The sequence below is a fragment of the Haliotis rufescens genome, unplaced genomic scaffold, assembly GCF_023055435.1.
Source record: "Haliotis rufescens isolate VD_foot unplaced genomic scaffold, xgHalRufe1.0.p SCAF_7, whole genome shotgun sequence".
Lineage (NCBI taxonomy): Eukaryota > Metazoa > Mollusca > Gastropoda > Lepetellida > Haliotidae > Haliotis > Haliotis rufescens.
In genome coordinates this window covers 22,621,010-22,633,399 of record NW_025964361.1, presented here as the reverse complement: position 1 = coordinate 22,633,399, position 12,390 = coordinate 22,621,010, and the positions used below count along the sequence as shown (strand labels likewise).

The following is a 12,390-nucleotide window of genomic DNA, read 5'->3' as shown; positions in this document are numbered from 1 at the left end:
AACTGATACATGGCCCACATGTACATGTGCATGGATCAGAGCCAAAAATTCACTTACTGGAATTGCACATATTAAGCCCAGGCCTAATACTGGTTGTATCACTTTAGGCGCAAATATTTCATCCAAAATTAAGCTCGGGCTCAGATAGCGAGACATTCAAAAACAACTAAATACTCAATTTTATTCAATTAAATAAATCAACTCTTTTCAAGTTCAAAAGTTGAATATATCACTAATGCGCCACTTAAACATCAAACATCAAAATACAATTGAGAAGACAAATGTGACTCATAAATATGGAAGTGGCCTCTCACAGCGTTAACAGTCTCAAAAAGTCAACATTATCTGTTTACAACCGTTTTACCCCACGTGTTTCAAAACATCCGCTACTCATTAATATCAGTGTTCTCCTTACATAGTGCATACCATAGTGAAAGAGTCATGTAAACGGTGGATGAAAAAACCCGACATGAATCCCTAATGTTTATCCATGAATGAAGTTTTATGATAAACAAGTCGTTTCATAAATCATCCATCAATGTGATGCTGAAAGGCGAAACATTGTTACCGGTCCTCTGAGACAGTGTATTACCACAGAGTACTACACGAGGCACAAGGGCGGTGACTATTCACGAAAACACAGGGTTAAGACAGGGTACTAAGGGTACTTAGTTCGTTGCTTTTCATTTATTTTGTATTGTATTCCACATCCATCATATTTGATAACAAATATAACCACTTGACGTGAATATTTACTTACTGACGTCTTTACAACATACCTTTCATCCGTGACATGTAAACAACCCGTGAGGTTCTCATAACAAGAGTTTTCTTCACCTATTTACATTCCAATGTAAAATGTATTGAATGACAGAACAAATGCACAATGAATGTCATGCAACATACAGATTTACATTGGTGACGCACATATAAACAGTTAAACTGTTCCCTGGACTTGCCTCGTCATTGCTTATGTTACTACATGTATATAATCAGCATTGCCATATCCTGCCGCGCCTTCATATTCTCGTCTCTGATTGGTCGAACCCCCAACACACCCCCATGACATAAAATAAGCAAATGTGAATACAACCTTTATCACGCCTTACGCTGTTATTATCATACCAAAGAACATATGTATATGCAAAAATGGCTTTATGTGGACGAACACCTGGTGCTTTATAATTAAAGTCCGGATAGAAAATCTCTTAACGCCGCCTCGAGCTGTACCTCTTTTCGCCCAGGCTGTCTACCGATCATATCGCCAGTGTAATCACTGAAGCATATTAGTACGTTACAGGCTGGAACAGTTGCGTCATTTTTCTTTTTTTCCTATAGCTACGTGTATGAAGACGCACACGTTATGTCGACACACAAGTATACAAGAGATTTTCTAAGTATGATTATTTCAGAATATAACTATTTTCAAATACTTTTCAAGCATAATACTTTTTTATGCATCTCACTCTTCTCAAAAACTGGCTACACTTCGTGTGTTTGGTAAATTTAGTTCATTTACAATTATCGTTGTCAGTATTTCACATCTTTATTCATTACATATCAAGCAGGGATAAATTAGTTTAACTGATGGGTTAACTGGAGAGTGGTAGGAGTAGTAAGAGCAGCTCCATCAATAGTAGTGGTAGTAGTAGTAGTAGTTGTTGTAGTAGTAGTAGTAGGAGGAGGAGGAGGAGTAGTGGTAGAGGCAGTAATGCTAGCCGTGTTAGTAGTGGGGTGGGGGCATCTTCCCGAGGCAAGTGAGTTTACTGACTATAAAAGTCCAGTTTCCACCTTTGCCGAACTAGGCTGATATTATGGAGTTACATTTTGGCTGGACTAACGAGTCTATGCATAGTCCAAGCAAAATCGCGCAACATAATCGAAATCCGGTTCGTAAACTGTCGTGCAGATTTCGGTCGATTGCAGGATTGGCAAATCATTTCCACCGCCAACTCGTTGTCAACAGATATTTTCCAAATCTTTTCATGTTTTTAATCAAGGTGCTCACGTGATTTGATGCATATTGCGATGTAAGACCCGTTTTATCACAATATAGATCTTGATTATCGATCTGATCGTCTTGTCTTGGCGCCGCCATTTAGTTTGAGAAGCAAATGCAAGTGATACGAGATGTGGAATCTGATTGGTCAATGGGAGAGGCATAGAAGGGACATAACATAAGGGACATAATAGCCACTGGTGGCGCTACGATCGAGCCCATTAATTCCAGCCTAGTTCGGCAAGGGTGGAAACTGGACTTTTAAAGTCAGTTAACTCGCTTGCCTCGGGAAGATGGGTGGGGGTGGTGATAGTCGTAGTGGTGGTGAAAGTAGCGGTAGTGGTGAGAGTGGTAGGGGTGCACGTGGTGGTGGTTGGAGTTGTGTGGGTGGTCGTAGTGGTGGTGGTAGTGGTAGGAGTGGTCGGGGTAGTGGTGGTAGGAGTGGTGGTGGTAGGAGTGGTGGGAGTTAGTTTGGGTGGTGGTGGTGGCGGTAGGAGTGGTGGGAGTGTAGGTGGTGGTAGTAGTGGTAGTAGTGGGAGTGTTGGTGGTGGTTATGCCTACCTGAATCTGGGATTTCAGCCAAACAAACATATTGTCCCCGATATTTATTAAAAAAAAAGTAATTGCCTGCCACAAAAAATACATTGTTGCAAAGTGTTTTTCTTCAAATAAATTCAGGCTCATAGTTTAAAATAAAAACAAATCACCTGCTTTCGATAATTGAATATCGGATGTTTTTCAACAGACGTTTATCTATGTTTAGCGCATTTTGGTGGCGATAGACCAAGGATCATAATCAGAATTTATCTTGGATTCGAACCTAGAGGAGATCGTGTATGCTACGATGTATGCTACCTTCTTAGAAAACTGGGCGGTGCGTGTCCCTGTTTCTCATATATATGTAACATTAGTCTCTTAGTTAGACGATCCGTAAAGATCCGGGGTAGAATAGGTCTTCAGCAACCAATGCTTGCCGTAAAAGGCGACTGTGCTTGTCGTAAGCGGCGACTAACAGGGTCGGGTAGACAGGCTCGCCGACTTGGTTGATGCAGGTCATCGATCCCAATTGCGTGTATCGATGCTCATGATATCAATCCCTGGATTTTCTGGTCGAGACTCGATTATTTCCAGACCGCCCTCATACAGCTGGAATATTGCTGAGGTGAAACAACAAACTAACCAACCAACCAACCTTAGTTAAACAGACCAATGACCAAAACATGAGCAACGATCCACACAATCCGGAATCGATGATGCGAAATCAGCCTAGCAACCGAACCTGATCACTTCATCCTGTTTATCGGTTCTTACGACAATCTATAAACTGAGGTCCTATTCCTCCCCGGAATTAATGTAATAGGATAACTAAGCCTAGTAGAATAACATGCTCTCGCTTTCGAGCTTAACATTAAACATACAGAGAAGTAATTGCTACACTGAGTTAACTTCAAAACGCAGTATCTGGCCTTATAATTCCATGTCACATGCTGAAGCGCACCAAAACGTCTCTTAAAAGCGCCCACAGCTATTTCATTCTTCAAGGGATATTTAAAGTTTAACTATATATAGAACGTGCTCTTGAATTCCGCGTGAGTCAATGGAATGCGGCCCTGCATGTTCCCACCTGAACGCTTCATAACGCTACCCCGCCTGTTCCGTCAGTAACGTCACAGTATGTGTGACAGGTCAGCGTGACCCTCTTCCTGAAACAAGTCACCTTGCCAAAGGACTGATGTGACATTACTACGTCACGCTTTTATTTACATGATAAATGTAGGTGTGTTATTGTGAGGCTGTTACGTCAGACAGATATTTACATGATAAATGTAGGTATGCTATCGTGAGGCTGTTACGTCAGACAGATATTTACATGATAAATGTAGGTATGCTATCGTGAGGCTGTTACGTCAGAAATTGACACGGTACACGTAGGTATGTTCTTATTGGGCTATTACGTCAGGCAGAGATTTACATGATAAATGTAGGCATGTTATTGTGGGGCTGTTACGTCAGGCAGAGATTTACATGATAAATGTAGGCATGTTATAGTGGGCCTGTTACGTCAGGCAGAGATTTACACGGTAAATGTAGGTATGGTATTGTGGGGCTGTTACGTCAGGCAGAGATTTACATGATAAATGTAGGCATGTTATTGTGGGGCTGTTACGTCAGGCAGATATTTACGTGATAAATGTAGGCATGTTATTGTGGGGCTGTTACGTCAGGCAGATATTTACGTGATAAATGTAGGCATGTTATTGTGGGGCTGTTACGTCAGGCAGAGATTTACACGGTTAATGTAGGTATGGTATTGTGGGGCTGTTACGTCAGGCAGAGATTTACACGGTAAATGTAGGTATGGTATTGTGGGGCTGTTACGTCAGGCAGAGATTTACGTGATAAATGTAGGCATGTTATTGTGGGGCTGTTACGTCAGGCAGATATTTACGTGATAAATATAGGCATGTTATTGTGGGGCTGTTACGTCAGGCAGAGATTTACGTGATAAATGTAGGCATGTTATTGTGGGGCTGTTACGTCAGGCACAGATTTACATGATAAATGTAGGCATGTTATTGTGGGGCTGTTACGTCAGGCAGAGATTTACACGGTAAATGTAGGTATGGTATTGTGAGGCTGTCACATCAGGCAGAGATTTACACGGTAAATGTAGGTATGTTATTGTGTGGCTGTTACGTAAGATTTACACGGTAGTACTAGTAGTAGTAGTAGTAGTAGATGTAGTAGTAGTGGTAGTAGTAGCACCACCATCATCGGCAGTGGTGGTTGTGGTAGTGGTGGCAGTAGTAATAGTTGTAGTAGTAGTAGTAGTAGTGGTAGTAGAAGTAGTAGTAGTAATAGTAGCGTCATCAGTAGTAAAAGTAGTAGTTGTAGTAGTAGTAGTAGTAGAAGCAGCACCATCAGTTGTAGATGTAGTAGTAGTGGTAGATGTAGTAATGGTAGTAGAACTGATCATTGTTGACAGTAGTAGTAGTAGTAGTAGTAGTAGTAGTAGTAGTAGTAGGAAAATATAATGTATGATAACGTTAACGTCAGGTAATAATCAGTCTCGATTTTATGCTGGAACAGATTCCATAGTGGTAGATGATATGAATGGATCACTGAAAATCAGTGATGACACCGGGTGTTCATGAAAAGGGTAAGCGCGGCCTGCTTTACCGGTAGCAACCGCCATCCACACAATTTGCTAATAAAGGTACATGTTGTTAGTGTTTGTTTGTTGCCTGGCGACGCACCACACTACTCCTGCCATGCGATATCGGCTTGTAAACAATCGAGAGTTGACCAGTCAATCAAGTGATGGATCAGGCAATCCAGTGGTACGAAACCGTATTTAGATTCAACACTAGCAACATTCTGGCAATAAAACAAGAATCGAAGGGGATGCCGCACGGGTCAGGTCATTTCAAGAATAGAGTTTATCACACGCTGGCAAGATGATCCTCAAGACTAAACCTTTTCGTTATAAAGATACAATATATGCAGTGGACGTTTGCGAGGGTAGTCAGCCCCCCTGCTTCCCTCTCCGTCATCAATGTCACTCTGACCCAGCAGATTAGCCCAAGATATCACAGCCTTCCCCTGCCGCGCGCCTCATGTTATAAGTGATAACCTTACAACAAATATGTATACAACATGGCGTTTATTTCTGTCTCCGTCTGAATGGCAAAAATCAGACACGGCAGTATTTGTTATTCATCTTCCTCCAGAAAGCATCCCTTTCAGACTCAACCCCAAATGTCATTTTCAGTCTTTTGCTTTTGTTGTAAGTGGCATTTCTGCCGTAAAACGTCCCTAATTACGGCTATATAATGTCGTAAAAATGTCGCTTATCTAAATCGCTACCGACAGTTCCTGGATGTGACAGTATAATAAATTGATATGTTAGCAGGTGTGTGAATTCCGTGTCACTTTCCAGGAGATTGTCCTGAAATACAAGACAATCCCGCACTTAATGTTGTAACGGCTGTTGCTGTCTCCTCTGTCGATAGACGTGTAACTGATGGGGACGTCCTGCTCTTCTTCCCTTTTGTTCGTTCGTTTGTTTGTTGTTTTACGCCGCACTCAGCAATATTCCAGCTATATGACGGCGGTCTGTAGATAATCAAGTCTGGACCAGACAATCCAGTGATTGACATCACGAGCATCGATCTACGCAACTGGGACCACCCGATCACGTTAGCCGCCTCTTACAAGTAAAACACCTTGGCAATCAGTAGATGATATTCGGTTGTCCTGACACATTTATTCCTACTACTGAAGTGCATGTGTTTGCGAATTGGCAAAATTGTATTTTGGAGCTTCTTTGTCATCGGTTGTCATGTCTAATTTTTCATTTTCCATTACATCGTTCATTACTGCTTTCACTCGATTATTGTCGATTGGTAATGAAAGCAATATATCCCCTACTTTCTGTAAGCGAACATACTAAAATACAGTTAAGAAAGTGACTGAGTTCCCATGGCTTTGGACAGTATGTAAGTTATCATCGTGAAAGTTAATGCGAAGGATAGCATAACGTTGTTAGTGTTCACAGACCTTGGTTGTCGTATTTAAAGTTGTCCCCAGGGTGAAGTTACCTACCTACCTACCTACCTACCTACCTACCTACCTACCTACCTACCTACCTACATACATACATACATACATACATACCTCACTCACTCACTCACTCACCCACTCCAAAGAAATGATTGACTTGATGTTTAATCATGGTTTATCATCCATTATATAATCATACTCTACAAAATGTAATTATGATTCCATTTATTTTCAGGGAGTTCACCTACAACCAGTGCCTTTAAGTGAATTAAAAAGACAATTACAGCATACAAAAAATTACTATGACTTTTTACGTATATTCCTGAATAAGAAAGATTTATCGAATGAGTTGATAGATGAAATTGTGAACGCCCGGACTATACAGAAATTTCTAGGAGCTGAGAAGAAGAGTAGAGATTTCAATGAGGAATTTGATGACGAAGAATCATGGGGAGTGGATGAGGATGATATGCACATGGATGAAGAGCAGGATCGGCTTGATGAAGGTACAAATGAACCAAATATTTTGCAATGAGATATGATGAGATGACACGTTATTTTCCCGAGGGAACTTTGGGCAGCATAAGAACAGCACGATGAATAGGAACCTTAAAGATGCATCATACAAACGTGTATTCCTTATTGTGATGTCCCTTAATATGTTGTCTTTAATAACGAGTGTCTCATAGATTGAGTATCTCGAAAAATGGTAGGCTTTTCTGGCGATCCCGCCACTAGCTTTGGATAGGTGTTAACTAATATGATAAATTATGTCTCGAAGTGACAAACTATGTCCCATGAAACCATGTTAATATGATGAGAGCTAATTGTTTAGAACGCCTCCGTGGCCTAGTGGATAGAGGGTCTGCTCCGGAGAGCAGAAGGTCTGTGGTTCGATCCTCTGTCTGCGTCATACCAAAAGATGGTACTTGTTGTTACCCTGCATAGTGATTAACATTAAGGGGCATGTCGGCTCGGAGTCAGTATAATGTGTGTGAGTGGGGTATCCATGTTAAACTGCGGCATAGTATCTCAGTTGGCTAGCACTATAAAGTCCGGACAAATACAAGCAGCTGCACACACGTGCATGCATGTCGCTATATAAGTGCAATAATCTTGAACGCGACGTTAAACAACATTTCACCTCAACTAATAACGGATCGTGGGTGCAAAGTAACGTTGTATAAATATGCACAATGATGTTCCCAACTGCAACAAGGTCGTCTGGATTATGATGTCTTCAAAATAACGGGGTTGCGGACTAACGGGGTTTCGGACTAAAAGGTTTCAGTCTAACGGGGTTTCGGACTAACGGGGTTTCGGACTAACGAGGTTTCGGACTAACGGAGTTTCAGTCAAACGGTGTTTCAGTCAAACCGGGTTTCGGAATAATGGGGTTTCATACTAAGGAGGTTTCGGACTAACGAGGTTTCAGATAAACGGGGCTTCGGACTAACGGGTATCGCTGAGTACATATTTCTAAATTAAATTGTTTCTACTGTTTGAATATTATTTCTAGCAGTCAATCAAAATTCGTTTAATATGTATTAAATGGTATGTTTCCTAGCTATTGGTGTTGATTTACATCTTCCTATGTTTCTATATTTCTAGAGCTTTCGGAAGCGATGTATCATATTGAGGAAATGGCCAACAGCCCTCTTGGGGAGTGTAAGACGCCTCAGCCAGAGATTGTCAACGTCATAGACGAAGAAAACAAACACCGAGTGTACTTCCCACAATGCACTGTTGTACACCGCTGTAAGAACGTCTCCGGGTGTTGTGGCGCCGCGAACAGGGAATGTGGACCTATCAGAATAGAAGTCATCGAAAAATCCTTCATTGTAAGTCAGAGCTCTTTCAGTAAATCCAACCTCTTCCTCTCGGTGGGACGCCGGGTGGCCCAGTCGTAGAACCATACCCGTGCTCGTGGGTTCCACCTCATTCCACCCTATTGCCTGAAACCTGCATCTCTTTCAAATACATATCTCTGGAGACACAGAATAGCTGGTACTGTTTCCTCCGTATAGTTAAATCCATTGTTTTGAAAACGTGAAGGATTGTTACATTTAAATATTTACCATTTACGACTAAGATAATACGCATAGCCCTTAACTTTATAGATGGATCTATAAATGCGTAACAAATAACAAAAATACTATTTCATCTATAGCTCATTATTTGCCATGTTCAGTTAAGGAAATAACAAAGTTTTGATTGAAAAGTGTTGAGTTTCTTCGAAACAGAATCAATATAGTCTTCAGTTTGACATATTTGAATTTTATTGTACCAGGAACTTATTGAAATAACAAATAGAAATTAAACAAAGTAATTGTATGTTTTGATAATGTAAGACTTATTGTTCACATTTCTTCAGTTATCAAAACTGTATTTTATTATTTTTGTAAACGACAGGTCGTACAGCTGATTGGGGACAATACCCTTCCCGACAAAAATATGGTGGAGAAGAAGAATTTTATCAACCATACAGAATGCGCCTGTAAGGAGAAGCAAGGCCTCCCCAAGTAGGTATACGCATGTCCCATGAGGCGACGTTAAGGTGGTCAGGTTCGGTGATTGGCTGATTGCATATTACCGTACCCCGACGGCGATGATCGTTGCTCATGATACCAATCACTTTAGCGTCTGGGCCAGATTCGATTATTTACAGGCCGCCGTCAAATTACTAGAAGATTGCTGAGTGTGGCGTTTAACAAGACTCAAAATATGCTCACCCACAATTAAAGCCGTTATCAATATTTTCAAACATCAGACATGTGGTTTTGTGTTCAAAAAGACATCGAAAGAGATTCGAACCTAAACGACCTTATTCAGGATATATGAATGTGACCATAGTATCAATGAAATTTAAATATATATTTATGTTTTATTATCTCATTTCAGTTGTGACAAATACAAGTGCCCATTCCCCTTCATGATGATGCGTAAAGGGGTTCAGTGCACATGCGACTGTGACCAATCAGCCGATGAAAACAATTACGTCTGTCAGAGCATCAAAGATGGCTTCATACCTCTACAGGAAAGAGACTTAGCGTAAGCATCTTAATGAACTAAAAATTATTTAATCCTTTGTAAACCTGTCTGACTTTGAGTAAGTATTTGTTAGCGAGTGCGAATTGAATTAGAATTAAGCAGGCGATTGTGAAATCAGTTATAGTAAACTCTGTTTATAACGAACACGCTTATAAGGAACTGACCGATATAACGAACTTATTTTTTAGTCCCGGCCATTTGTTGCATATGTGCTGTATATTATGCTTATAACGAACTACGGATATTGCGAACTAAAATAAGGGGTCCCTTTGAGTTCGTTATAATCCCAGTTCACTGTAAATAAATGAGGATTTAACCACAACCAAATTGTGTGAAATTCTTGCTTAACAAAGTCTATTTAGATTGTATCGCATCTACACAATTCATTTAGCTAATAGTTACGGCTTAGCCATTACCGAAAAAGTGAACAATCCCTGTGAAAAAGCGCTTTGCGTTCTTATACAAAAATTGAATGCAATCTTTTTTTTCAGGTGTATTAAAGCAAAAACATGTCTAAAACCAGTTTGCACGCATGGGACATTACACGTGCAATCGGGGCACTGTCCGTCGATTCAAAATGATGACATAGGGTCTCCATTCGAGGCTCCGATAGAGAGACAAACGGATCGACATGTTCGACACTTACGGCACAAGAAGGGGAGAAACAAGGACAAACAACTTAGGAAAGGTCAAGAAAAAGCTGGGAAATAGTCATACTGTGTTGTCATGGTTATCTGTAGCCATGGAAACAATCTCTACCTCTCCCTCCACCCTGGACCTTATACGTATTCAGCGACACGTAACCGACGTGACCTTCACCTTGTATTGTCACGTGACAGGAAACAAGTGCAGAGATATATGTATCATAGATTTATATGACGCCATCGCACGCCCAACATAATGTGCACTCTCCCAAGCTCCAAACACCGACTTACCTATACAGTACACAAGACAAAGGGAGGTATCTGTATATAAGTGTATATGAAATATGCTGTATAACAAAGAGCTGTGACGAAATCAGGACCATGAGAATGACTCGCCAGTTTGTCGTACAGAAAGATTACCCTTGAATTTCAAATCTCAATTATCGTTCTTACCCATCTGCAACTGCTGCAACGTTAACGTTAGAATTGTCATTTCATGGAAGTGCCATAACACCGTAACCTGTGATGACAGTCATTCAAAGAAATATACTCTCCACAATAGGAAACGCGTTGGTGGTAACGTTATTTTCATCAGTACAGTACGTGGATGGAGCAGTTTCCATGTTGCAGTGTTACATGAAAATAAAGTCGTTCGTCTTTACTGATAAAGTGCCACAAAAAGGTTTTATTGTCTTCCATAGAGTTAATATCGATGACCTCTGACATGTGCATGATTCGTTTTCTTGGGAAACTGAAAGCAGTTTTCACCTGCAAGTCATTGGACTTGGCACTTGTCGTTTTCACAAATCACTCAGCTAACAAAGCGAATTTTGAAAATCGTCACGCCAAGGCTCAATAATAACGTGAGAAATGAAGCTGTTACTGGACTTCAAGATGGTGAATCAAAAGCATCAGTAGCAGGTTCACGACTTTGGGCTCAGTAGTTTACGTCACATATCTGCAAAGGCTGTCCGTAACTTAACCGACTACGACCTGCCGGAATCCAAACAAAAAAAACTTACGTTGACGTTATTTTATCTCAGAGTAACCGCCATGACCGGCAAGAAATGTGGTAACCTCGGTTGACTCAGATCACTAAAATTTTCGTGATCAAACGCAAGTTTTGTAATCTTCCAAACACACACACCTGTTCCACGTATCGCTTTTAAACCTTGCAGTAGACACAGAATGAATCTCTGTAAAACCACACATGCGTTTCTTTTGTAGGGGGAGTAGCCGTAGGACATTAAAATGGCGCCGTTACGATAACGATGGTGTCTGTGATGTATAGATATTATATTTATTGAATATATTTTCTCAGTTTAACGATGGAGAGAGTATGAATGTTGAGTGATGTGTGAAATTAACCGCAAGAAGAGCGACAACATGACACCGGAACAGCAGCATTCTGGTCTATTGCATTTATGAACATTTTATGTGGTGCTGATATTCTTGTAAACTTATTCTTGTTGTTGTCAATTAAAATAAAATTAATCCTAACAAAGTCTTACAAAGCTTGTTTACTTTCCCCAAAGTGTCCCCAATGTTCGTTGGAACTTCTCAATTCTGAAGGACGGGGATTGCGTATATTACGTGTGGAGTTATGCTCTTTACAAGTATACTATTTTAGTAGTAGTAGTAGTAGTAGTAGGAGTAGGAGTAGTATTGTTGTTGTTTTTGTTGTTGTTATTGTTGTTGTTTTTCGAGATTGGTGGGTACACATTAAACCTTCCTGGTCGGTTCCTTGTCATGAATCAAATGCATATGCACTTGATTAATTAGAATGTACCAACATGAATCGTCAAGGCATGTCCATCACGACGGCTGCCGTGTCATGTTACCAGCTCTCTGCAAGGTGAGATTCGGGCATCAACGTGCAGATTATATCAGAACACATTTTCTCCGTCATTTGCAATGAGAAGAGATAATTAATTTTTTATGTGTTTTCCTATCTTAGTGTGTCAAGAGGTTATCAGGGGAGATAATTTTGTATCGGCGTTTTATCTGCAATGCGCAGTGTCAAACGAAACACGCGTTACTGGATCAGTTATTTCTATAAATCATAATAAGGCTGGGGTAAGACCGCTGATGGTTCACGCGCTCGTTATACCGACAACAGGTGGAAGCACTTCC

General features: G+C 40.6%; 1 protein-coding gene across 6 annotated transcripts in view; it reads left to right on the top strand.

Annotated features, from left to right (window-relative positions):
• The window catches only part of LOC124139848, a 142,932-nt gene extending 131,170 nt beyond the window's left edge, over positions 1-11,762 (top strand). For all 6 annotated transcript variants that reach the window (XM_046507228.2, XM_048387739.1, XM_046507231.2 and 3 more), the window contains exons 5-9: positions 6,798-7,068; positions 8,174-8,403; positions 8,975-9,084; positions 9,464-9,613; positions 10,105-11,762. In XM_046507228.2, the coding sequence (XP_046363184.1) occupies positions 6,798-7,068; positions 8,174-8,403; positions 8,975-9,084; positions 9,464-9,613; positions 10,105-10,324 (981 nt within the window). In that variant the 3' untranslated portion in view covers positions 10,325-11,762. The remainder of the gene's footprint in view (positions 1-6,797; positions 7,069-8,173; positions 8,404-8,974; positions 9,085-9,463; positions 9,614-10,104) is intronic.
• The last annotated feature ends 628 nt before the right edge of the window (positions 11,763-12,390 follow it).